Genomic DNA, 27,979 nt, shown 5'->3' on the forward strand with positions numbered 1-27,979 from the left:
CCCTTGCACCGCCTGCCCCACCACATACATTGGACAAACTAACAGAAGAATAAGTGCACGTGTTGAAGAACATAAGAACTCAATCAAAAAGAAGAACCGACCTCTTCCCTGGTCCAACACCTCAAAGCCACAGGACATGAGATTGACTTTAAAAATACCAGAACTATCGCCAAAACCGAACACTTCAACAACAGAATAATCAGAGAAGCCATAGAGATAGAAAAACGCCCACACAGCATGAATAAAAGAGATGACACCTCCCGCTTACCAGCCATTTGGAAACCCGCCTCATGAACAGACGAGTACCTAACATGATGAATGACACCAGACCCACACCCACGAGGGCCACACAAGATGCCACCACCACACTTCCACGTAAAAAGCAGACTCACACCCACACAGAAGATGAGACACGACCACAGACCAGAAGCCGCACTGCAGCTGCATCACTACCCACTTCAAACCCTCTGAGCCATACATGAAGCGAACTGACCCCCACCATGAAGATGCAGCACGACCACGAACTCGAAGCCAAACAGCAAGATCACAGCTCACCAGTTCAAATCCCCCAGTAACTAAGACCAACCTGAGCACAACCAAGCCCCCACCTGAACAGAACACACCTCCAGCCAATCAGAACATGGCCAACCCCCAACCAATCAGAACACAGCCAAACCCCCAACCAATGAGAACACACCCCACCCAATCAGAACACAGCCAAGCCCCACCCAATCAAGTCACACCCCACTAGCTGTTAAAAGGAAGAAGCAGCTGCAAGCTCACATCACTCTGAGAAGCACAGAGCTGAAGACAGAAGCCTGAAGATGATGAATGAGACTTCATCGAAACGTTGCCTAGATACTTCCAATCTTACGCGGGAGAAAACCCGAATAACCAAAGATCCACATACAAATACCCGAGAACCTCAGAAAACATATATATATATATATATATATATATATATATATATATATATACATATTCTAAAATATGCTAATGACTATTTAAATGATATTAGGAAAATAGAAAATATGATTTGGGTGAAAATCTAGTATTAATTATGTTTAAAAGGTGTGAATTAGAGTTATATAAGTGCTATAGGTTGAAATTGGTCAAAGGGAAGTAAAAGGGGAAATTAACTCTATTTTTATTTTATTTTATTTTATTTGTGGTATACATGAAATAGAAAATACAATTTATTATACAAAGGATATGAAAAAATGGAAAATATAATGAACTAGAAGGGATTATGTGGGAATGTAAAATATTTATAATGAATGAATTATACTATAACCAAAAGCAGGGGAATGAAAATTTATTAAAATTATATAGGGAAATTTTGGAAACAAAGAAAAAATATGAAATGATTATATGAATATCTCTGGAATAGATATGAGATATATTGTAGATGGGGGTATATACTAAGTGGATCCTAAATGTATTAATCTTACTTTACTTTTACTCCTTTTTTCATTGACTGTCTAATTATATATTATTCTTGAGAAAGTTATAGATGATAACAATACATAAGGTAATATAAAATAGGTGGTAAGCTGAAAATGGAAATAATAGGGGATAAAGAATTGAAAATATATCTGAGGATGAAATGATTTTGATACTGAATTAATGAATTGAAATATGAAAGGGAAATTTATCTAAAGATTAGGCGAATGGATAATAATTTGAAGTGATATTAATTAAGAAAGTTGAAAGTGTAACTATAACTATGTATAAATATTGTAATCTGGAATCACATTGCTCACATGAAGAGATGTATAAAAAATACAAATAAAAAAACTTGGGGGGGGGGGCGAGAAAGAGAAGGTACAATCACAAGAGAGGATGGAGCTGTTTTCAAAGAAGCCTCATTCAGACACATGAGGGGAGTTTACTCTTCTCTTGACATCTCTTCCCCCTTTTCGTTGCTACATTAGTGATAAACCACTGTTTGCCTCATCTGGAAGCACAGAAGAGGGTTGACCTACAAGAGGAGCGTGGCAAGGAAGGTGGCAAGTGTGAGCAAGAAGCACACTCACTTTGATTCATGGCGCACCGGAATACTTGAGCAGAGCCACTGTTTTGGAGGAGGCTTAGTGCTGCTCAAAGCCACCAGACACCAGATAGAAGAGAACATCAGGACGGGCACTTTCTAACATAGTTCAAGAGAGGATTTTTATAGCTGGTGAAAGCCTGTGCTGTGCCTCTATATATACAAATCTATCAAGTCTCTGAAAGATAAAAAGCCAAACCACTGGCAGACTTATTGCTGGTCTCTATTAATTACCCTTGCTTAACCCTTTCGGCTTAGGGAGAAAATTCAAAACCTCACCTCTGGGTGGCAATCTGGTAGTAGGCCTCTCGGTTGCCAATGTTCCGGACAAGCAAGGTTTTCTGTGTATTGTACTTGACGGGAGATGTGGAGAAATTCAGTTGGTCTGGGAAATCCAAAATGCCTCTGGCACCAATTGCTCGGATAGGGACAATGAATTTTTCCCTCTCAGTAATGCAAGTTAATTCATGGAAATAATCCTGGGTAGAAAGAAGAATGGAAAAAATGAGAAATCTCTCCATGATCCTCCTAAGAGGTCTCTAGGAGGCGTGCATAAGCGCACCAACATGCCTACCGTCCCTGTCCTATTGTTTCTTTTATTTTATTTTTATTTTTCTTATATGTATCCATGTATTCATAACTATGTTTTTACTTATACCTATTATCTTGTAAGAAATTGACAAAAATAAATAAATAAATAAATAAATTACCCTTACAGAGGAGATCAGAGCCCTTGCAGATAAGTAGTCCTCAACTTATGACTAGAATCTTGGACTTGACGAGTTTCTCAAAAGGAGAGATGAAAAATTTATAGAGCACAAAAGGCACTGTATAAATTAATACATTTGTGTGAAAAAGCACGGTTTGCAAGAATAGGGAAGCATGGACAATCTCCACAAACTCATGGAGAGTTTGAAATATCCAGCAATCTTCTTGCAATACAGATATTTACTGTAGATAAAGTCAATACAAATGCAAAGCCTGCCATTGAGCCTTGTTTAATAACCCATGGCATACATGTTAACTAAACCAAAACAATTATGCTAAACAAGATGGTCAAATCAGCTTCCGTCTATCTTCTCTTGTAAGACTAATTCTCTGTCATCTTGTTTGAAGGCAGAAGTGTCCAGAAGGGGAGAGGAAAGTAGGACAAGGTGAGGGAAGCATTCTTGTGAGCCAAGACTTGCCTCCTTGTATATGCATTACTTTCAGCATAACACTGCTTCCACCATCTTATCCTTATCTCTCCCTTTCCCTCCCTCCCTCCCACCCTCTTTCCCTCTCCCTCTCTCTCTCACACACACATATACACACACATGTTGTGTGTTTCACAGATTTGTATTTTAGTACTGCTAGGATTCATGCATTCAGTCTGCCAGTTTTCTAATCATTATGACAGAGAGAGTGAAAAGCGATATTGTGTCAACCTGTGAAACAGAAGGGGGTTGGCATATTTATAGAGAATGACTTTGTAGAACAACACATTAAAAAAGGATTGCCTTGTTTTCCTCAGGAGTGAAGAGAATGCGGAATGTGGATGGCATGCCAGGTGCGACTTTGTTGCACACATCATTGGGGCTGATGACTCTGAAGTAAGGTGAACTCTCACAAACAATCTTCACAAGCCGTGGGATCTGCAGGAAATGCAGGAATTAAAAGAAGCATTCAGTGAAAAGATTAAATCAAGACCACAAGAAAATAGTGGGACTTCTGTTTGGTAAATGGGGAGAGGGCTGGTGACAATAAAAATATTTAAACTCCCCATAGGTCAAGACATGAGGATGCGGTGGCTCAGTGGCTAAGACGCTGAGCTTATTGATCAGAAGGTCGGAGGTTCAAATCCCTAGCGCCGCGTAACCGAGTGAGCTCCCATTACTTGTCCCAGATTCTGCCAACCTCGCAGTTCAAAAGCACGTAAAAATGCAAATAGGGACCACTTTGGTGGGAAGGTAACAGTGATCCATGCGCCTTCTGTGTTTAGTCATGCCAGCCACATGACCACGGAGACGTCTTTGGACAGCGCTGGCTTTTTGGCTTTGAAACGGAGATGAGCACTGATCCCTAAAACTGGAAATGACTAGCATGTACAGGTGAAACTCGAAAAATTAGAATGTTCTACAAAAGTTCATTTATTTCAGTAATGCAACTTAAAAGGTGAAACTAATATATGAGATGGACTCATTGCATGCAAAGCAAGATAGTTCAAGCCGTGATTTGTCATAATTGTGATGATTATGGCTTACAGCTCATGAAAACCCCAAATCCACAATCTCAGAAAATTAGAATATTACATGCAATCCATAAAACAAGGATTGTACATAGAACAATACTGGACCTCTGAAAAGTATCAGCATGCATATTTACTCAGTACTTGGTTTGGGCCCCTTTTGCAGCAATTACTGCCTCAATGCGGCGTGGCATGGAAGCTATCAGCCTGTGGCACTGCTGAGGTGTTATGGAAGACCAGGATGCTTCAATAGTGGCCTTCAGCTGTTCTGCATTGTTTGGTCTCATGTCTCTCATCTTTCTCTTGGCAATGCCCCATAGATTCTCTTTGGGGTGCAGGTCAGGCGAGTTTGCTGGCCAATCAAGCACAGTAATCCCAGGGTCACTGAACTAGGTTTTGGTGCTTTTGGCAGTGTGGGCAGGCGCAAAGTCCTGCTGGAAAATGAAGTCAGCATCCCCATAAAGCTCATCTGTGGAAGGAAGCATGAAGCGCTCCAAAATCTCCTGATAGACAGCTGCGTTGACTCTGGACTTAATGAAGCACAGTGGACCAACACCAGCAGATGACATGGCTCTCCAAGTCAACACAGACTGTGGAAACTTCACACTGGACTTCAAGCATCTTGCGGTGTGTGCTCTCCATTCTTTCTCCAGACTCTGGGTTCTTGGTTTCCAAATGAGATGCAAAAGTTGCTCTCATCAGAAAAGAGGACTTTGGACCATTGAGCAACAGAACAGGTCTGTTTTTCTTTAGCCCAGGTAAGATGCTGCTGACGTTTGTTGTTCAGGAGCGGCTTGACAAGAGGAATACGACATTTGAAGCCCATGTCCAGGATCCGTCCGTGTGTGGTGGCTCTTGATGCACTGACTCCAGCCTCAGTCCACTCCTTGTGAAAGTCCCCAACACTTTTGAATGGCCTTTTCCTGACAATCCTCTCCAGGCTGCGGTCATCCCTGCTGCTTGTGCATCTTTTTCTTCCACACTTTTCTCTTCCACATAACTTTCTATTAATGTGCTTTGATACAGCACTTTGGGAACATCCAACTTCTTTTGCAATTACCTTTTGAGGCTTTCCCTCCTTATGGAGGGCATCAATGATGGTTTTCTGAACAACTCTCAGGTCAGCAGTCTTTCCCATGATTGTGATTCCTACTGAACCAGACTGAGAGACCATTTAAAGGCCCAGGAACCCTTTGCAGGTGTTATGGCTTAATTAGCTGATTAGTGTGGGACACTTTGAGCCTAGAATATTGAACCTTTTCACAATATTCTAATTTTCTGAGATTGTGGATTTGCGGTTTTCAAGAGCTGTAAGCCATAATCATCTCAATTATGACACATCACGGCTTGAACTATCTTGCTTTGCATGTAATGAGTCTATCTCATATATTAGGTTCACCTTTTCAGTTGCATTACTGAAATAAATGAACTTTTGCATGATATTCTAATTTTTCGAGTTTCACCTGTATGTGCAGGGGAACCTTTACCTTTAAGTCAAGACATAGCAAACAGGCATCTTTTAGTTTAGTTTAGTTTACTTTATTATCATTGCACCTCGTACAACAAAATTAAATACCATCTTCATTGTACATTATGACTATAAAAATAAACACAAAACACATTCTTCACATTCTATACATTGAATTGAAAACCCCTGATATTGCATTAATATTGCACTCTACAGTAGAATTCAACAGAGTTACTGCCCTGGGATAGAAGCTGTTTTTCAGCCTATTTGTCCTTGTTTTTATTGTCCTGTACTGTCTGCCAGATGGTTTTTAAAATTGGAAATAGACTTCTAAATATAAGGTTTATTCTCTTTTAGCATATTTTTAAAGATAAAAGAGTTAGTTTCAGATGAGATGGATGTATTTTTCCAGAAATCCAGAAAAATAACAAAAGACAAAATAATTACAAATTACATAATCTTAATATGCTGTGCAATTCTTTGCTTAGCTGAGAAAAAATCATGAGAAAAATAACAAGAATCAGAATAATTCTGCACTGCATTTTATTGATGTAAAGTAACTTACTACAAAACTGGAAGGAAACTAAATTGCTGTTGCCATTTGAAGGGTAGCAAAATTATTTTGGACTATTTGTGACTAAAAATATAACGGATGCAGAAGCTATATAATCTCATTATGATTGTTCAATTAGGTAAAAAATATACTAACTGTATTAACTGTTCTGATAAAAACGCATCCCCAACAGAATGTCTGAATATCTTAGGATCCCAAGAGTACATTCTGACAATTGAAGTAAAACCAGGAGGCTGAAGTTTAAAAATAAACAATACCATGAAACTCTACTTCACTCTCTCCATTTTTAAATAGTTCATTGAGAGTCAAGTTTTCTTCCAGAGAACAAAATTGGCAGTACAGAAATTTGCTTCCTTTTGAACCTTCTGCCCCTGCAGTTTCAAAATGGCAACTAGAAAGAATAGTTAAAATAATCTTGCTGGGATTTTTAAGAGTGAAGTGTTCAAAGTATGGATGAAGCCTTAAATTTTCATTAAGACTAGAAATCTTTCGATTCATGGAAGTAACAAAAATACAATAAAGAGATATTGTTATAGCTCATCTTTAAATAGGTTGCATTAAAGCAAATCTTTCTCTTGAAAAAGCTTATCCGGATGATTATCATTCCATAAGAAAAACTGTTATAACTCTTTGAAACCTAAGTTTTTCCTCCCATGACCCCCTCCCCCCACAAACCATATCCCAAGTCTGCTGATGAAGGCTACCTTGTCGTTGTTCCTCAGGATCAGTGGTACTTCGTAGAGCTCACAAGGGGCATAATTTTGAAAAACCACTTCTGATGGGAATGGTTGAAACAGAGTCCGATCCAGATCAACCGAGGAGAACTGAAGATGCAGAGCAATAGATGGAAATACTGGGGTTCCTTAGTGCAGTTACATTGCATCAATAACCATTACAGCAACTGGTAAAGAGCAGCTAACATTGGCAATAAGATCCATTAAATAGAGCAAAACAGTATAATTGACTGAAATGTGAGGTGTTTAAAACTTAGCCAGAGTTAATAACCCAGGGTACTCACAACTGCCTTTGTAAGTAAAGCTAAGCCTCGGGGCTCTCTCAACTCTGGCCATATGGGGGTCTGACAAATCTCTGGTGCTTTGAAGGGCCATGGCAAAGCCAGAAAGCTTTTCTCCCCAGGAAAGCTCTGACTACCAGATAGCCCAGAAGATTTTATAGATTCCAAGCTGCAGCCCTGCCCTCAGGCTTCGACTTATGTGATTGGTATATGTAGTTTTTCACACTTACCACTGTTGCAGCATCCCCACGGTTACATGGTTAATATTCAGATGCTTGGCAACTGGCATGGTTTCAATGTCTTGGAATCATGTGATTCCCTTTTGTGACTCTCTGACAAGCAAAGTCAATGGGGAAGCCAGATTCACTCAACAACCGTGTTCCTAACTTAAAAACTGCAGTGATTCACTGTGGCAAGAAAAGTTGAAAATGGAACAAAACGCATTTAACAACTGCATTGCTTAGCAATGGAAATTTTGAGCTGAATCGTGGTTGTAGGTGGAGGACTGCCTGTATTTGCTATTTGAATATCTCGTAGGAAAAAAATATCAGGCCCACCTCATGCTTTGCGGCTTCCCTGGCAAGCTTGTGCTCTACATGACCAAGGAAGAACCAATGGCTAGATGAATCAGTGGCCTAGTGTGGCTTCATTCTGTGGCAGAAAGAATTAGGGCTGATTCCCAGCTGCTGAGATTTGGCTGTAGTAGCCAAGGGGAGACTATTACGGTATTTCCTGGGCCACAGGGTGGGAGCAATCTGGGCTGGCTTCCTTTCAGTTAAATATGGTGAAGTGAAAGGCTCAGGAGCAAAGGGCCTGATACTCCATTAAAGGAGAACAAACGGCCACTGGTTTTATCATCACAAATTTATTTAAGAAACTAGGAGGGAATGGGTTTTAAGCAGAATATCAGTTAAATCAGAACAAATTTTATGCACTTTTAATTTGAATGTTATTTAGTTATTTAATTTATATTTCATATTTATTACTTTGATAAACAGCTCAAGGGAGTAAATATATCTAATACTCATTCCTCCTCCTAATTTTCCCATAACAATAACCTTATGGGGTTGGTTTGGCTGAGAGACAGTCATTGGCTCAAAGTCTAGGGGCTAGATCCTAAGGCAGTACTAGAACTCACGGTCTCCCAGTTTCTAACCTTAATCATTAGACTAAACTGGCTCTCCATTATAGTAATGTCAGGCATTTCATAAATGCATAAGGTGGCAGACAGAATACATCTGAGCATGCAACACATGGCATGCTTTATTCAGATGCATCTAAACTCTGCTAGCCAAAAATCAATCAAATTGAAGGTTGATTTTAATAAATTGGTATTGTGTGGGGTAAAGTGAAAAACAGCCTCATTTTGTTGTTATTTTTTGGATGGTTCCCATCAATAGGCACAACTCCAAGGATACCATTTTGAGACATGATCCCAGAGGCGCACATTTTCCACTCCTACTTCTTGGATGCCACATCAAATTTTGCCTTAGGATTTTTCAACCAATTCATATTACCTTTGGCATCTCTTCTTTTTTTAATATAAAAATATACAAGTATTTTTTAAGCTAATAAAATCCTGTGCCATATCTTTTCATACCCATGTATTGCAAGAAGCCCACAGGTCCTGCCCTAAAGTAAAAAAACAATACTTACTTTCTGGTGTGAGGTTTCACTCATGTCCAAAAGCTGAATTATGTGAGGCAAGTGTACTTCATGGGTGCTTGCCAGCCTTTGTTCTGTTGTGAGAGATATCTCTTTCAGAAAAGCCGAGGGTGTCAGCTGCAAAGAGAAGCAAAAGTGCATCAACACCTTCATCAAGATTGGCTCTTCCTGCTGTTCCTGTTCCATGAGATGTGTTTCCAACCTATTGTGGTAGAGTCCATGAAAAATGATTTCCCACTGAAATTCTTTTAAAAGACATAAATGCAGATCGTCCATTTCAATTATTGGAATTTTCATTTGTAATAACATTAATTTGCAGCTTTCTTCTATACTTCCCTATTTTCCTTAGGTTGAACAAAGCCATCTCTGAATTGAAATTGTGGAGAGGTTGCATTTTTGTGTTGCATTACCTTGATCGTCATTAGCTTTGATTTCTATGCAATGGGAGTCTGGGATACATTAAGCATTTCTAAGCATCCTGCAGCTCAACAAAGCTGACATTATGATGGTGCTGAATAAACAGTGGTTATAACCAGGCCTTGAAGTTCCATGCACCCTCCCCAGATGTCACTGCACTTCTCCCACCACTAACTGGTGCCATTTCCCTGACCTGTGCCTCTCATGTCTCCTTTGTACACTGCCCTCCCTCCCTGTGATTTCCTGCACACACACCCATACCCCCTTGCTCCTTCCCCCACTCAGCACCTGAAGCCTGGGAATCACAGCTTCCTGCTTGCTTCCCCACTGAGATGTGAGGTGTGAGAAGCTGGCAGGAAATTGCCTTGCTTAAGGACTATGAGATTCGGGTAATGGCAGCAGCAGGAGTGCAGGGATTGTTGTCACTAAGTGATGCCTTGTATAGTGATGGATATTCCAGTCCCAACTGACATCTTAAGACAAGGGCACTTCATTTCTTGGGTCCATTTCTATCATCCTCAATGAATTGGGTGCTGGATCTAAAAAATGCAAGTTTAGTCTCAGACTTCACCTGTTTTGGAATTGTATTTTTGGTTAAGCTATTTTTTTAGATTTAATTTTTTTATCCTTCATTATTTTCATAAATAACTCAAGGAGACAAACATATCCAACACACCTTTGTTCCCCCCCCCCCCAACAACCACCCTGTGAAGGCAGTTGGCCTCAGAGAGAGGCACTGGCCCAAAATCACCCAGGAGCTTTTATGCCTATGGTAAGACTAGAACTCACAGCTTCCTGGTGTCTGGCATGGTGCTTTATTAGACCAAACTGGCTCTCAGTTACTTTTGCTTATTGTTCCAGTTTGCTTTCTGGGAAATGAGTGTTTTCAGACACTGATGGGAAACCATCAAGAAATCCCAAGGTTGGTGACTAGACCAACCTTCACCATCAGCAAGGAAGTATGAAAACTCTCTAGTTGTCATACTTGCTATCAAATTTTTATAATTTACTGATTTTATTGTAATTGTATTGCTAATTGCTGCAAGTCACCCAAAGTTGTTGAGAGTCAGGTGATGTGCAAATTTAATACAGTGTTGTTCTACTGGGAAGTCAAAAACCAGCCAAGCAGAAGGCAGTGGTAAAATATTAATGTTATCAAGAAAACAACACAGTTAAGGCCATATAGTCAACAGGTGTGAAGGTCAACCCAAGGAAGTTGTCCTTTATCCGCATCCATCCCTAAAGGAACATACTGGAGCATCCTTCTTTTCCTCTGTAACCAACTTTGCATTTCGAGGTGCAACCACTTTGCTCTGAAATCCTTCTGGTAACTTCAAAGGAAGCAGAGATTTCCGGGCTCTATCAGTTAGCATCTTTGTCAGTCTCTGAAAAAAGAACAATAAGCTTCTTTAAAAGCTGGGAAGTATGCAAAGTATTATTTGGACTGTTAATGAGAGAAATAGATCCTCGAGGGAGTTTTAAAAAACCCTTGTCTTACGATCCGATTTCTAGCTTGGAAGTATTATTTTTTTCCTGGTAAACTCTGGCTCCTGTTTCAGCAACAAGGGAGCATCTCTTTCAGGTCCTTCCTTTGGGTCTGACGAGAGAAGCTCTCCGCTCCAGACTGAGGCCGCCTGGCAGAGGCCGCCGCCTTTGAACTGCGGCCGTTGCAAGGGTCACCCAAGCCGAGTGTCCCAAAAGGCCGTTTGCAGGCGGGGCACCCGGGCAGCTGGAACGGGGCAGATTTCGGGGAGGTTCCGGGTGGGATCGCCTGTCCCGCTTTCCTCCTCCTCGGAACGGGAAGGGCGGCGCGGAGGTTCCTGCGGGCGGAGTCTGCACTTCCTACTGACCTCCCCTCTCCTCCCCCGGGAGCAAAAGCCTTCAGAGGGTAATCCTGCATTTCAGGCTTCCAGGCTGTAAAAGAAACCAGGAGCGGTGGGGGGGAAGCCCAGCAGAAACCCGCCCGCTCGCCGCTCCGCCCACCGCTGGCTGAACCTTCCCCGGCGCCCCCGGCTGCGCTTCCCGCACGTCCGGCGGGCAGCCCAGGACTCACCAGGCGGACCGACGAAGCGATCGCCGAAACGCCCCCCGAGGGTCCCCGACGGCGGCTTCTCCGGGGCTCCGCTCCGGAGTACGCCGCGACGCTTCCGGCTCTAGGCCAACGGGGAGGCGTTGGAGGGGACGCAGGCCGGCAGAGCGCACCCACCCAACGTCCCGAAGCCCGGCACTCGACTCCGCAACGCCGAAGGGCCCGCACGTCGCCTGTTGCTCCAGCAACGCGCTGCCGCGTCGCTATGGCAACAGTCGCACGCCCCGCCTCCGAGAGACGCCTGGAAGTACCTCGCGCGTGCGGCCCCGCGGCGGTCTCGTGTGCGCGCCCCGCCCTCCTCAGTCCGCCTGGACGGCTCCTCAAGGCCAGCAGGCGAGCCAGAGTTGAGAGCGTCGGTGAGTTTAGCCGCCTCTCCTGCGGGAAGCCGCGTCACCGCTATCGCGGTCTGGCGGAGCAGCCTCAGCTCTGCGACTGACTCGCGACTGACTCAGTGACTCCATCCCCACCCTTTTTTTAAAACAGGGGTCTCCAACCTTAGCAACTTTAAGACTTGTGGACTACAACTCCCAGAATTTCTCAGCCAGTATGTGCTGCTGGGGAATCCTGGGAGTTGAAGTCCACATGTCTTTGCAGCCCTTTCTCGATAGAAGGACCCTGTGAACTTCGCACTTCTCACCTACATCGCAGAGTGCTCGAGTCACTGCATCTTTGGCTTTGGCATAACATAATTGTGGTCCATCTTCAGTTGCTGGTTTTGCTTGGTGAGATTTCCAGCCTCTCTGATTTTGGTGAAGCATTCAGTTTGCAAGACTCTGGTTATGGTAGAAAAGCTGTCAAAATGTGGGCTGTTCTATAGCATCATTAGAAGAGTACAGTTAGGGGTCCTTGGTCCTCCCTGAACTCTGCTGTTGTTATGCAGAGGTTTTATTACTCAAGCTAGGTAACCTCATCAGTGCTAGAATACATGAGAATAGTTAGCTGAATAATTGGAGTTGAATAATTGGAGCCTGTGTGTATTGACAAGTCCATTTCAAGATTGAAGGGAAGTAGTGAGTAGAACAGAGGTCATCAAACGGTGGTCTGCAAGAAAATGTTGGTGGTCCACAGAGCACCTGGGTGGAGGAGCTGCTCCAGAATGACCAATGGGCCAGTCCTGTGACTAGAGCTCTGGAATATGGGACCGGCCAGGCAGCTCATGGTGGGGCTGGAAGTCTCTGCTATAGAAAGTGCTACATGCAACTTGCAACTTTGCAGGTGGTACAATGTGCAAGGAGTAGCGAAGACCTTGCTGGCCGGAACGAGGTAGTAGTGCTGTTGCGGCAAGGGGGTGGTGCAGGTGGGCCGAAGCAACGGATGTTGGCAACCCGTGACTCTTTCGTCCCCCTGCTGTGGCTCCCTGTTAGCTGGCCCTGCCCCTCGTCCTCCCCGCCACTCCTTGTGGGTCTGAGAAGGTAAGGGTGGGGGATGGAGATTCACTCCATAGTCCAGAGCAGGAGCAAAGCGCCATTGTACTTCCTTCATCTCTTGCTGGATTTCACAGGCATTTCTTCCAGCCCTTTTTGGTGCTCAGGGAGACACACAATTTCCTCTCTGGCCGTTTCGCTTCACCGCTGTTGTTGCCACTTCCATGGCCTGCCCACTGCTCTTGCAGCGCCTTGTGCAGCACAGTTAAATTTAGCACGCTTCTCAATGGTGGAGACGGCATCCCCTCCTCCTCCTGGAGCCCATTACGATGCAGCGCATTGGCCGCAGTTGGGTCGGGCGAGTATCTCAGGGTGGAGAGCAGGTCGTGTGTCTCCCTGAGTGACCGAGGTGTGTCCAGCATCAACAAAAGCTGAAGAATCACCCTTGAGACCTAGAGAGCACCAGAGAATCAGAATGAGAGAGAGCGGGAGATCAGAGAGACAGACAGAGAAAGAGACAGAGAGAGATGAGAGAGAGACAGAGAGTGGGGGAGAGGGAGGGAGAGACAGAGACACCTGTTTCCCATAGAAAACACTTGGAGCCACAAAACCTGGGTAGGCATGGCTGGGGGGTCATGTAACTGGGTGGGAGTGAGTGACGTCGAGTTGCCTGAAGGACCCCATCCTGTCACTGGGTGTTCAGGTGCTTCGTCAAGCAGCACGCTGGATTCATATTAGTGGTCCGCAGAATTTAAAAATATGGATTTAGTTGTCCCTGAGGTCTGAAAGGTTGGTGACCTCTGGAGTAGAGCATTACAGGCCTCTAAATTGGATGTTTTTTTTTATTTATAATCCAAAATCAATATTTAAGAACACATATAATAAATTAAGTTAAATAAAATTAAACGTTTACAGAAAATTCTGAAGCAGTTATTAAGAGTAAGGAAAGCTCAGAGTGATTTCTCCAAACCATGATTGTTTTTTAAATTTCAGCAATCTAAACAAACCCATTGCTGGCTGAGGAATTCTGGGAGTTGAAGTCTTAAAGTTCCCAACGTTGGAACCCCCTGCACTGGGACAATGCTGGCCCACGTGCCCCTTAGGGAACCCCCACCTAGCCCCCTCCGCGGGTGGGAGGGTGTGTGCCCCAGGATCCGCCCCCGCCCTTCGCAGCCAAAGGAAAAGCAGCCGCAGCCGCGCAGGCGCACGGGCCGCTGAAAGGCTCGGAAGGCGCCATGGCTGACCCCTACGCGCCGGTGGAGGCCGCGCTCGGCCCCGACGAGAACTTCCTTTCGCTGGCCGACATCCTTATGTCGCAGGAGCGGCTGCCGTGCCGTGCCGAGGTCGCCTGGCCTCGTTTGGCTGCCTTCCTAGCCAGGGCCGACGCGGCCGCTGCGCCCGGCAAGGCGCTCCCGGAGGTGAGGGCCACTCCGCGCCGCTGCGGACTCAGGCGCTCGGCGGCCGCGCGGCGGAAGTAGCGTCTGCCCGGGAGGGGGGAACTCTCGGCGGCTTCCTTTAGACGGGCGGTGGCGGGTCTGGGCGGCCGGGCGGTTGGATTGGAGTCGGCGGCGCTTAAGGCCAGGCCAGGCCGCGCCTGTGTCCAGCTGGCAGCCTCGCTGGCGGGCCGAGTCCGGGGAAGGACTGCCCGCCCATGCCAAGGAAGCGGAGTGCTGGCATTGCGGTCCCCGCGCTCAGAAGTTCGCGTCCCTCCCTTAACTGGAGAGCCCGTGCGGGGGGCGGGCGAGGGGCTTTCGAAGCCCTTCTTGGCGTGGTAGGTTTCCCGTGGGGGCGCTTTCACTTTGGCTGAACGAGGCCCGCCCCACCGCAGAAATGCACAATGAGTCTGCTGTCTCCGCGACTTCGTCACCGCTTCTTTCCTTTGCAAGAGCAGTCACGGTTGCCTCCTGGATAGCGTTTAAAGTGGGAAATCCGGCTGCTGCAGATGTCTCGCGCTTGGGTGACCTCCATTGAATTACTACTTACAGGGCTACTCGGAGCAGCATTGGGAATGTTCAGTTATATCCTTTTGTATTCTCCCTTTTTTTGTATTCTGTCCCATTATGCAGGGTTCAAAGTTGGAAATCCCTCTCTGGTTGGCCAAAGGCTTGTATGACAAGCGGAGGATTCTTTCTGTGGAGCTACCAAAGGTGTACAAGGAGAGCTGGCGGACAGTGTTTAATGCGGATGCCAGTGTGGTTGACCTGCATAAATTGGGGCCATATTACTATGGATTTGGGTCCCAGTTACTCAATTTTGACAATCCTGAAAATACTGAATTAGCTCAGTCCATACTACAGGTAAAAGATCTGCTTCTTACAGCTTATAATTCTTCATTATTATTTGAAACTTGTTATAGCCACCCATTCCAGTAGACTCTGTTTACCTTGTAAATAAAACCGTTTAAAACAAACCGTACCAAAAGCAACTCAGACTATGAGAGTCATGACAGTAACAAACCAGACCAGAGCCCTGAAGAATACATGATTGTAACCCTAGACCTGATGACAAAGCTAGTATGTAAGGGCTTTTTGGAACCCCATGAGAGAGGGCATTGTGTATTTTTTAAAGTAGGCTGTTCCAGAGAGTAGGAGCTATGAGAGGGAAGGCATGCTTGTTAGTGTTTGGGGATTAACCCCTAGCAGAGTATTGCAGCAGTAGTCAAGCCAGGCAGCCAAACGAGAGCGGAAGGGCCCCAGAGTATACACACACTGAACACAAACACTGTTTGTAGTTTAAATAGTTTTTAATCCATTTAGATTTTAAAGCATTGTCATTCAGTCCAATAGTCATTCACTATATTTCCATCCAGTAAGACTCACTATTACAGTCCAAGTTAAGAGTCTTTGCAATATCTTTATCAGCCGATAAAGATATCTTCTCCTCCTCAGGTGCCTCTCTCCAGAGGAACAAACGCTGGATATTCAGCAAGAAGTTCAAACAGTATAACAGTAGAATTACGCAGTAAATCAGCAAACAGTAGCAAACAAGAACAGTTCAGTCACAGGCACTCACAATTAGTCGCAGTAAGACACAGTTAGTCGCAGTAAGCTTTCCAGCTTCTAATGCTTCCTTATATTGTAACTTCTAACCGCACCCTTAATCGGCTAATTGCCTGCAGCATTGTGCTTAAAGTGATAAGCACTTAAACCATGATATCTAAGTTTTATATATTTATTCACCCAAACCATATTTGGTATCAATGTTATACCTAACATACTCCCCCTTTGGGTGAAATAAATATATAATACCTTTTACAATCTTATCCCATATTTTTCACAACTCTCCTGGTGCTTACTGGCACCTTGGGCTTTAGTAAAATTATCAGCTAAATTGTCCTCCGACATACAGTACTCTAGCTGAATCATCTTACTTCTTACAGATTGTCTCACGTTTAGGTATCTTAGATCTGTATGCTTGCTCCTTGTTTTTACTCCAATATTTGTGGCCATTTGAATTGCTGCCTGATTATCTTCATGTATAATTATAGGATAATCCACAGTTATACCTATATCAATTAACATTTGTTTATACATTATTAATTCTGTACATAACAGTGATAAACAGGAGAATTCTGCCTCCATAGTAGACAAACTTATATGCTGTTGTCTTATTGACTTCCAGCCTATTAATGTCTTACCCAGCATTATGGCTGTTCCTGAAGTCGACTTTCTAGTGTCTCTTTCTGATGCAAAGCTAGCATCTGCATAAGCACTCAGAATTAAATCACCCTTTGGTTCTAAATACAATGAATAATTCATTGTCTTTTTAAGATATCTTAATATCCTCTTAGCTGCATTCCAGTGTCTTTCACATGGTGCAGAATTGAATCTAGCCAACTGATTCACGCAGTACGAAATATCTGGTCTAGACCAATTACTAATATAACTCAAACTACCAATTAAAGATTGATAAATCACCTTATCAAACTCCGGGCTTTGTTCATCAGTGTTGCTAAACTCCTGACTCATTGGAGTCTTAGCTGGCTTACAAAGCTCCATCTTGTAATCTTTTAGCAATTTGCTTATCTTATCTTCCTGAGATATCTTAAAACCTTTCCGTGTTTTCTTTATATTCAAACCGAGATACTTCTTTATCTCCCCTAATTGCTTGATCTTTATTCTCTTTCCTAATGATGCTATTATTTTATTTGCTTCATCATTAGTTTCAGTTATCAATGCAATGTCATCTGTGAATAGTAATAATAATGATACTTTCCCATTTGTCTCCCTCTTAAACAAACATGGATCGGCTAAACCAGCTTTAAATCCTATATTGTCTAGTTCCTTTACAATATACTGGTTCCATTCATAGCCTGATTGTTTAAGACCATAGATGCTTTTCTTTAACAACCAACAATCATTATTATCCTTATTTTCACTTTTAATACCAACAGGTTTTTTCATGTAAATAGTATGTTTTAATGGGGCGTGCAAGTAAGCAGTTTCCACATCTAGATGGTTAACTATATAGTTTTTACTAGCTGCCCACACTAAAGCTGCCCTCAAGGTTGCTGCCTTAAGACTAGGTGCAAACACCTCATCGTAGTCATTGGCATTCTGCCTAAAACCTTGGGCTACTAACCTTGCCTTATGGATTAAATTACCATCTTTATCTGTTTTTACTTTAAATATCCATTTGCAGCCAATGGACTTCTTACCTACAGGTAATTTGGCATTCTCATACACTTTCATATCTCTTAATGAATTCAGTTCCTTATTCATTGCTGCATACCATCTTTCTTTTTCCTTAGTAGGATACTTTTTAATTTCTTCTACAGAATTAGGAACTTGATTAATCTGGCACACTGTGTTAGCCTGGTACCTATCAGGCGGTCTAGATACACGTGTAGTTCTTCTGGGAATTACAGGGCTTACAGGAGGACTTTGTTGAACTACTACCTGTTCATCTTCCTCATCCTGTTCAGCTATTGAATCTGTTTCTTCCTTTATGGGCACTATTTCATCCTGTATTTGTCTCTTTACTTTATTTTTAAAGTTACAGGGATAACTAATGGGATTTCTATAGGATTCAATAATTACATCTTTATTGGCATCCTGTTCTAATTTCTCCCATCCTTCATGTTCTAGAAATTGGGCACTAGCACTACATAACACTTTAGATGTGCCTTTCTCCCAAAATCTATATGCCCTATGGTTTGCCTGATAACCAACGAAGAAAAATCTTTTAGCTCTATGTTGCCCTTTTTTTCTGAGTTGTGCAGGAATATGCACCCATGCTGGTGCACCAAATGTGTGCAGGTAACTTAGGTCAGGTTTCCTGCCATGCCACCTGGTAAATGGTATTTCACCTGTTGTTGTATTAACAACGTTGTTCAATATGTTATTAGCACACATTGTAGCCTCCCCCACAAAGAATCAGGTAACCCAGAATCATTTAACATTGTTCTAACCATTGCCTGTAGTGTTTGGCCTCTTCTTTCAATAAAAGCGTTATGTTCTGGCCTGTATGGAGCAGACTTCTTATGCTCTATTCCAGCTACCTTAAGTCTGTTCTGGAATTTGTTATTAATAAATTCGTGCGTTATCTGTCACCAGGGTTATCAGTTGCCTTTTAGACTTTCTTTCAGCAAACCTAAGCCAATTGAAAAAATGTTGATATGTTTCAGTTTTGCTTTTCATTAAATAGCAAAACCCATATCTAGAATAATGGTCCATAATGCTCAGTATATATCTAGCACCCCCATACTGGGTTTCTTTGGACCTATGATGTCTGCAAATACTACTTCTAAAGGTTCTTTTGTTTTGAAACCATTTAGCCTATTTGCAGGCAATACTTTGCTCTTATCTTCACAGCAAACATTACAACGCAAATATTTATCACAAGGTTTTAACCTTATTCCTTCAGATAACTCAACTGTACGTTTTAGCATTTTAAAATTTACATGCCCCAAACGCCTATGCAATAAATGGATACATTCATTATGAGGTTTTATATTATTAAATACAGTTTGTGCCTCCCCTTTCTTACTATTATCTAAGACATATAATGTTCCATTTAAAGCTGCAGTTACCCTTTTGTTATCTTTTTCAATTATGCAATTATTATCCTTAAAAGTAATTACATAACCTAATTTATCTAATACCCTTACTGAAAGCAAATTAAACTTTAGTTGCGGTACATACAACATTTTTATATCCTGGTTTATGCACGGACAATGTGCAAAACCTTGACCTTTCGCGTTAAGATTCCAGCCGTTTGCAAGAGATATATGTTGAGAGCTTTTAGACATTTTTATAAATTTTGTCTTATCTCTTGTGATGCAGTGGGATGCGCCACTGTCAACCACCCATATATCATTCTTCACATCAGATTTGCTAAACATGGCTAGTTCAAATGCTTTCTTTGGCTTTTTTATATTCTGGCTTTTTCTCTTTTTGCAAAACTTTGCCAGATGTCCTCTGCTTCCACAATTAAAACACTTTTTAATTGTGTATGCCGTCGAAGATAAATTCTCTTCTTCCGGGTGCTGTACTTTGCTTAGCTGGTTTCTTACAGGCTTTGAAGATAATTTCTCTTCTTTCTTATCTTCTCTCAGCTCGTCACGCTCACGCCTTCTTCTGGCTTCTTCTAGTAGCCTGCCTGTAATGTCGGTTAATGAGAGGCTATCTTTTGGCAATACTTCCAACGAAGTCACATAGTCATCATAGCTTTGATCTAATGAAGATAATATTATGTAGACTTGTTGCAGTTCATTAAATATAAGCTCTTTTTCTTGCAATTCTTGAAAAATGCTCTTCATACAGTTTAAATGAACTAACATATCTCCATTCCTTTGAAGATGCGTTCGAAAAAGCTTCCGTGTAAGATTTATATGTGCTCCTACACTGTCCCGAACATAAATCTTCCTGAGGTTCTCCCAGCAGTTTGCAGCATTTTCTTCTCCACGAATATGGACAAGCTGCTGATCACAGAGAGTCAGTCCTATGATGCATAAAGCCTGCTCATTCTTCAGTTTAAAGTCTTGTAACTTTTCGTTATCATCATCATCAGCAGGATCCCAGCTACTCACATCTGGTGGGTTTGCTATAATGTCCCACAAACCTTCTTTACGTAGAAGTAAACTACATTTCATTGACCATGAAACATAGTTTGTTCCGTCCAGCCTGGATATCATGGACAGTTGTGACAAATTTACTTGTGCCATTACTCTTCAGATATTTTAACTATTTTAAACTAATTAAAACAGTTTGTTTTTTACAGTAATGTGCAACTCACACCAACTCTCTCTGCTATATCCTGGTTAGTTAGACTATGCTGCTGGGCCCATAACCAATGTTAGTGTTTGGGGATTAACCCCTAGCAGAGTATTGCAGCAGTAGTCAAGCCAGGCAGCCAAACGAGAGCGGAAGGGCCCCAGAGTATACACACACTGAACACAAACACTGTTTGTAGTTTAAATAGCTTTTAATCCATTTAGATTTTAAAGCATTGTCATTCAGTCCAATAGTCATTCACTATATTTCCATCCAGTAAGACTCACTATTACAGTCCAAGTTAAGAGTCTTTGCAATATCTTTATCAGCCGATAAAGATATCTTCTCCTCCTCCGGTGCCTCTCTCCAGAGGAACAAACGCTGGATATTCAGCAAGAAGTTCAAACAGTATAACAGTAGAATTACGCAGTAAATCAGCAAACAGTAGCAAACAAGAACAGTTCAGTCACAGGCACTCACAATTAGTCGCAGTAAGACACAGTTAGTCGCAGTAAGCTTTCCAGCTTCTAATGCTTCCTTATATTGTAACTTCTAACCGCACCCTTAATCGGCTAATTGCCTGCAGCATTGTGCTTAAAGTGATAAGCACTTAAACCATGATATCTAAGTTTTATATATTTATTCACCCAAACCATATTTGGTATCAATGTTATACCTAACAATGCTTCCTCACACTTGTAAGGTGACAACATAGGGAGGACTAGAACACCCCCATTCTGTCAGGGTACCAGGCAAGCAGAAATGTTTGGAGATAGGCCTCAGATATCCCCCCCCCCCCAATGTTACACAGGGCTTTTTCAACAAACCTTGAATTGCACTTAGCAGCCTACTGGCACAGCTTGCACAGCCGCAGTGATCCATGGACATAGCAAGAACATGCCCATTACTGCTCATGTCACTGCATTTTGTAACAGTGATAGTTTCTGGATGTGTTCAAGGTCAGTCCCATGTACAGTGCCTTGCAGTAATTCAATCATGAGGTGACCAGTACATGAATAACTGAAGGGCCTCCATGTCAATAGGTGCACAAGATGAGCGTGCTGGCCACAGTTGTCACTTGTTCTTTGAACAGTAAGCACAAGTTCAGAAGGACTCCCCAGTTGCATAGTCGTGAATAGGGAAGTGCTACACCATCCACGACCAACAATGGAAATATATCTGAACCTGGGGTTGGGGTGAGGGGCAAACACCACCCAGTCTTCTCAAGACCGACTTGTAGTCTATTCCTGTGAAACAGCTACCAAATGCTGCATTTTTCAGAGCCCTTCAAAAGAAAAAGTTTGTGAATATAATAACAGTCCATTCAATTAATGTACTACTTATCAATTCTGCACTGCACATTAGCCTAATTGTGATGTAATTCTGCATTATAATTGTGTACTAACAGCCCAAGCTTAGGGTTCCTGTTTTCTCCTTTCTTTGTATGGACGATAAGACCCAAATAATTTTCATCTTAAAACATTGCAGTGAAAAAATATTTCAGATACAGGTGAAACTCGAAAAATTAGAATATCATGCAAAAGTTCAATGCGGCGTGGCATGGAAGCTATCAGCCTGTGGCACTGCTGAGGTGGTATGGAAGACCAGGCTGCTTCAATAGCGGCCTTCAGCTGTTCTGCATTGTTTGGTCTCATGTCTTTCATCTTTCTCTTGGCAATGCCCCATAGATTCTCTATGGGGTTCAGGTCAGGCGAGTTTGCTGGCCAATCAAGCACAGTAATCCCGCGGTCATTGAACCAGGTTTTGGTGCTTTTGTCAGTGTGCGCAGGTGCCAAGTCCTGCTGGAAAATGAAGTCAGCATCCCCATTCAGCTTGTCTGCGGAAGGAAGCATGAAGTGCTCCAAAATCTCCTGGTAGACGGACTGTGTTGACTCTGGACTTAATGAAGCACAGTGGACCAACACCAGCAGATGACATGGCTCCCCAAATCAACACAGACGGTGGAAACTTCACACTGGACTTCAAGCATCTTGCAGTGTGTGCCTCTCCATTCTTCCTCCAGACTCTGGGTCCTTGGTTTCCAAATGAGATGAAAAAGTTGCTCTCATCCGAAAACAGGACTTTGGACCATTGAGCAACAGACCAGGTCTGTTTTTCTTTAGCCCAGGTAAGACGCTTCTGACATTTGTTGTTCAGGAGTGGCTTGACAAGAGGAATACGACATTTGAAGCTCATGTCCAGGATCCATCTGTGTGTGGTGGCTCTTGATGCACTGACTCCAGCCTCAGTCCACTCCTTGTGAAAGTCCCCAACACTTTTGAATGGCCTTTTCCTGACAATCCTCTCCAGGCTGTGGTCATCCCTGCTGCTTGTGCACCTTTTTCTTCCACACTTTCCCCTTCCACGTGACTTTCTATTAATGTACTTTGATACAGCACTTTGGGAACATCCAACTTCTTTTGCAATTACCTTTTGAAGCTTTCCCTCCTTATGGAGGGTGTCAATGATGGTTTTCTGCACAACTCTCAGGTCAGCAGTCTTTCCCATGATTGTGATTCCTACTGAACCAGACTGAGAGACCATTTAAAGGCTCAGGAACCCTTTGCAGGTGTTATGGCTTAATTAGCTGATTAGAATGGGACACTTTGAGCCTAGAGTATTGAACCTTTTCACAATATTCTAATTTTCTGAGATTGTGGATTTGGGGTTTTCATGAGCTGTAAGCCATAATCATCTCAATTATGACAAATCACGGCTTGAACTATCTTGCTTTGCATGTAATGAGTCCATCTCATATATTAGTTTTACCTTTTCAGTTGAATTACTGAAATAAATGAACTTTTGCACGATATTCTAATTTTTCGAGTTTCACCTGTACTTCCTGTGCAATGTAGATTTTATTTATTGACCCTTAATATGTAGGTGATGGTTAATTAAGGTCAGAATTCAAGTTGGCTGCCAAAAGTCATAACTCGGTAATATTTTGGCACTTTGTAGCAGGTGTTCTAAAGGAATGGAGATTTTCATTTGATATACCAATCTGTACTGAGGTCTGGGAGAATTATTATCAGTATTTGTTTGCTTCCATGGAACTTGTAGAGAAACTGTCCTTAAGCAATGATTCAGTAAACCCTAGAACTCCTCCCCCTTGGCCAGGAGAAAAGACATACAATCCATTATTAAAAGCTTAAATAGCAATAAAGCCCCAGGTGAAGATTTCTTACCAGCAGAATTATTTAAGAAATTTCCCAATTGATGGGGTCCAATATTGGCAGGTCTTTTTACACACATAAATAACACCTGCCATATACCAGATGGGTGGAAGATGTCAATAGTTGTCCCATATATATATAAAAGAAAATAAAAACGATCCTAGTAACTACAGGCCCATCAGACTGATTGACATTGTAGCAAAAATATATGCTAGGTTCCTTTTAAATCAGGGGTCTTCAAACTTGACAGAATTCCTCCTCCAGTCCTGTTAGCTCGGGAATTCTGGTAGTTGAAGTCCACGTCTCAAACTTGCCAAGTTTGGAGACCCTTGTTTAAATAGAACTGAAATCTGGGTAGAGTAAAACCATGTCCTTGCAGAAGAATAAGCAGGTTTTAGACAAAGCCGATCCGCTGTTGACAACTGCTTTACCATCTAATTGCCAAATATGCCTTTAAGATCCCTTTTTGCTGCTTTGATAGACCTCACAGCAGCATTTGATATGATAAACAGAGAAGTACTATGGAGAAAACTGACATCTCTTAAAATAGAACCTAGACTGCTGGCTTTGATTAAAGCCCTTTACACAAGTACCTGTTTGAGGGTGCTGACTAAAAGGATTCACCCAAATAAAGGGGTAAGGCAAGGGTGTATCCTGGGCCTATTATTATTTAATTTATATATCAATGATTTGCCAGGGTTAATGAAGGTACATATGCCGATGATCCTAAATACATACTGTAACAGCTTACTCTATGCTGGTGATATGATTTTATTATTGTATTCACAAGTAGGATTGCATAGGCTATTAAGAAGATTCAACTCTTATTGCCAACTCCCTAGGTCAACTCCCTAACCATTAGTAACTCTAAATAAAAAATCATGGTTTTTGGAAAACAGCATCAGAAACATAGATGGCAATTAGATGATGAACCAATTGAAGAGGTTAACACATTTGTATATTTAGGCAGACTGGGTCTTGGGCTTGCCATCATCAACCGAGTACACTTAGAGGAAAAGCTTGTTTGAATTTTTATGTACTTGCCAGGCTGATGGTAAATCAGAACTCCTGTTGACTGACAAGGGGCCATTTCCCAGGTTTCAATCACTTCCCTGGCTGTTTTTTTACTTGCTTGCCCAACACTCTTAGTACTGCAAAATTGAATGTATGTCCTTGCTCATTGCAATGTGAACTACAAATGAGTTCAGATCTCCTTATCTGACCTTGTTGCAATGAATGTTGCAATACATTCAATTTTGCAGCTAATGAGCCATGGTGGCGCAGTGGTTAGAATGCAGTACTGCAAGCTATTTCTGCTAACTTTTGGCAGTTCAATTCTCACCGGCTCAAGGTTGACTCAGCCTTCCACCCTTCTGAGGTCAGTAAAATGAGGACCCAGATTGTTGGGGGCAATAGGCTGACTCTGTAAACCACTTAGAAAGGGCTGTAATGCACTGTGAAGCGATATATGTCTACTCAATTTGTTGGACAAGCAGGCACAAAAACATCTGGGGAAAGAATTGACGCCTGGGAAGCAGGCCTCTCATTAGTCAACAGAAGTTCTGATTTACCACCAGCTTATCAAGTTCTTAGGAGGTGAGGGCTTGGTAGCATAAGTGAACAATAGCCAACAACAATAGCCAGCCATCAACACCCCAATCAACATCTAAAAAGCCACACACAACAGGCATCATATAAATACCACACACAGAATAGCCCAAAACACACACGCTGCTAGAGAGATGTTCTCTGAGGATGAGCTCCAGCAGGAGTTCAAAAGCTCAAAAGGTCTAAACCTCTGGTATCCGTGACCCAGCCAGGCTGGATCCTGCAACATTATTCTGGGACACGTATATTCGCCTTCATTTGTGTTATATTTTCTTATCCAAAGAAAAACTCTTTTAAAATAATTTTTACCAGAACATTTGTATTGAAAATGTTTAAAAAAGTGTTTTTATTGGGGAATATACATTTGTTTGTTACATTTTTCTATTGGAGGCTGATATTTGAGCAAACAAAAGACTGCAATAGCCCAAAAGGCATAATTCTAAGGCTTTTGGTAAAAAGAAGGAACAACTAAAGAGAGAGGCAACCCCAAATATAAGCAGAGAAAAATAGCCATAATTTTCAGAAGTGATACTTAACAAAACTCAGTTTAGCAGACTTAAATTTAATGGGCATAATCTATTTTAAAGCTCATTTATCATTTTATACAGTGTATGCATGTGTGAAATCAAAGTTCTCTTTTAAGCATGTATAAAAATATTATTAAAGCCCTATTTGCGATTAAACAAAAATTCTGCTTCAATGGACACACGTATGATAGTTATCGGGTCCAAGTTATAGAAATTGGAAAATACAAAATGGTAGCAAAATGCCATTTTCTTATCTTTCTGCAGCCATCTAGCAGTTGTCCCAGATGGCAACTTCTTCTACTAGAGCCATCTAAAATACTGTTTTTAAATAATTTTTGTTAAATATAGAAAGAGCAAAATTTTCTATGTCTATATAAACAATGTGTTGTCTAGGTATAGTAGAGCAATAATCATCCTCATAATATTATTTTGATGTTCGTTAAACTTCCCATTTCAGAAAGGCTCTGAACTGATCCTTGGGATAGGAGTGGAGTGATTATTTATCAGTTCTGAGTTATGGTTTCAGGCTTCGTTCAGCAATGGTCTCAATCAGGCTCTACTGCTGAATAAGGTGCATATAATCCATTTCAAGGGCACTCAGAACTTTCATTTCATTCTGGCAGCCTTTGAATGTGAATTGGGGATATTTGGCTTTCCAACTGTTGCTATACTTCAGCTCTCAAAGGCTCCGCCTAATGAGGACGAATGCTAAGATGTCTGGAGCAGGGCGAGGCAGTTTCTGGACTACAGCTATGTGGGACTTATTCCTAATGTTAAACGACACTGCCTAGTTTTGCTGGGAATTGAAATTTTAAGACCCCCATGAGGCACTGAGTTGCCTGTCCCTGATCTGGCACTGCTCCATCTTCCCTTTCCCAGGTTAACAATTTCGTGATTAAAATGAAACCTGGCACAGAGACAGATGTTTTGTATCTATCCAAGAATCAGGTGGTTGCAAGAATCCAAGCTAACGTTTTCCATGCTAAATAGGTCTATTTCTGTTGGTAGACATTTATTGGCCGTTTTCGTCATATCATGGACTCTTCCCAGAATACTTTCAATGAGGACACATCTGCATTGGTGGCCCGGCTGGATGAGTTGGAGCGGGCCTTATTCCAGACTGGTCAGAAGGGACTCCAAGACTTCCAATGCTGGGAAATGGGTCAGGCCTCCCAAATCACAATATCTAGCCTCATCCAGAATTACAAAAAGAGAAAATTCACTGACGTGGACAGCTAAGATCACAAAGAGGCCTTGTAGGAAACGTGGATTTTGTGGATACTTGGGTTCAAGCACTGAGAAGAACCAATGTTCACTTATCCAATTAAAATTATTTCCAGTAGTAATTTGAGATAGGATGCCAAATAATGTTCTGACTCTGAATGAATAGATACAGCAGCAGCAACAAATTGCTTTGGGGAATAACATTTCAATGTTTCTATTTAGATTTTTGTTGTAATAATTTAAAGAAGGACTTTAGAAATGCATGGAATAATTAGCTATTGTCCAGCAAGTTTTCTGTAGCAGTAATTGAAACGTAAGCATATAGCTATCTTTTTTTAGTCCCAGTTTCCTGTTACTTGCCAGTCAAGTGGCCTTTCTGAGGACCATCAGAACAGATCCAAGGAGTGTAGCCTGTGTCTTCGCACTCACAAAGGTGATTAGAAATGCGGCCTTCTTAGAAGAAAGTCTCTGAGCTGCAGTTCTGTGACTACATCCAGGGCCTGAGGGCAAACAGTTCTCTCTGTTAAAAAGCTGCCTCTTGGGGTTTCATAGTCAATCCCATCATCATTAAAATTATATGTTGTCAGACTCCCAGCCACTTTGGGCAGTTGACCCTTGTTAAAAATACTTAAAAGTCAGAACAAAACTCACAAAAACACAGCATCAAACAAAATGATGATGGTAAAGACAATAAACCCAGAGGGGAGCAGCAAAGAAAGGGAGGTTGATTGTCTTTGCCAAAGGACTCTTCAAAATAGCAGCAGTGGGAGCCATTCAAATTCTGAAGGACTTCATTCCAGAGGACGGGTTGCCACAGGAAAAGTGCATACCAGAAAATGGCATTGGAACCTGGAGTGTGCCAATCCTGTTAGAACAAACCAATCGGGTAGATACTGTGGGAAACTGGTGGTTGGTTCCTCAAGAGAGGCCAAAACCGCGTATAGAACCATGGAACATGGGCTTGAGATAGAATGTTTATAAGCTTGTGTCTGAGCCAAGGAGTGCCTGTTAATCCTGTCTGACAGATAATAGATCACATAATAGACCATGTGAAAAGTGTGCGGAACATTTTCTTTTAAATAATTTTATTAAATATGAAAAACACCAAGTCAATTGTTTCTTTGAGTATATTATTTATCAACCCACTCCAAAACTGCGAGTTACAGAATAACAGGCGGAAGAGACCTTGGAGGACTTCTAGTCCAACCTCCTGCTCAAGCAACTGGGTCGGGGGCATGGCCAGCCAGAAGTCACTATCGGTTCAGCAACCCACAAACAGATGCAAACCGGCTGAATACCACCAATGCTGTGCATGTTACAATGCAAGACAAAAACAAATATAAAGACTCTGAAGTCTCTACGCA

The 27,979-nt window shown here is 42.1% G+C and overlaps 2 protein-coding genes across 3 annotated transcripts in view; one reads left to right on the forward strand and one right to left on the reverse strand.

Moving 5' to 3' along the window:
* The window catches only part of HYDIN (HYDIN axonemal central pair apparatus protein), a 285,840-nt gene extending 272,451 nt beyond the window's left edge, over window positions 1-13,389 (reverse strand). The window contains 6 exon segments of the mRNA XM_087971902.1: window positions 2,330-2,529; window positions 3,550-3,684; window positions 7,024-7,143; window positions 8,991-9,116; window positions 10,670-10,801; window positions 12,143-13,389. Coding sequence (XP_087828028.1) covers window positions 2,330-2,529; window positions 3,550-3,684; window positions 7,024-7,143; window positions 8,991-9,116; window positions 10,670-10,789 — 701 coding nt within the window. The 5' untranslated portion in view covers window positions 10,790-10,801; window positions 12,143-13,389.
* A 688-nt stretch (window positions 13,390-14,077) lies between these two features.
* Window positions 14,078-27,722, forward strand: GINS3 (GINS complex subunit 3). 2 transcript variants are annotated; one of them, XM_026684191.2, is made up of 3 exons: window positions 14,078-14,287; window positions 14,936-15,166; window positions 26,400-27,722. In XM_026684191.2, exons 1-3 carry the CDS (start codon window positions 14,105-14,107, stop codon window positions 26,628-26,630), a joined length of 645 nt encoding a protein of 214 aa, XP_026539976.1. In that variant the 5' UTR covers window positions 14,078-14,104; the 3' UTR covers window positions 26,631-27,722. The 2 variants fall into 2 exon arrangements, with proteins under 2 accessions (XP_026539976.1, XP_087828024.1); XM_087971898.1 differs by lacking the exon at window positions 14,078-14,287 and adding an exon at window positions 14,367-14,640.
* The last annotated feature ends 257 nt before the right edge of the window (window positions 27,723-27,979 follow it).

Source organism: Notechis scutatus, chromosome 9 (genome assembly GCF_049901735.1).
Source record: "Notechis scutatus isolate UNSWTSFEM ecotype Mainland chromosome 9, rNotScu1.2, whole genome shotgun sequence".
NCBI lineage: Eukaryota > Metazoa > Chordata > Lepidosauria > Squamata > Elapidae > Notechis > Notechis scutatus.

What these genes read in the sequence shown, in the direction of transcription:
- GINS3 (XM_026684191.2), top strand. Translation starts at nt 14,105, where the DNA reads ATGGCTGACCCCTACGCGCCGGTGGAGGCCGCGCTCGGCCCCGACGAG. An exon ending in CCGGCAAGGCGCTCCCGGAG is followed by an intron (nt 14,288 to 14,935) that starts GTGAGGGCCACT and finishes CCCATTATGCAG; the next exon opens with GGTTCAAAGTTGGAAATCCC. An exon ending in TAGCTCAGTCCATACTACAG is followed by an intron (nt 15,167 to 26,399) that starts GTAAAAGATCTG and finishes TTCTGTTGGTAG; the next exon opens with ACATTTATTGGCCGTTTTCG.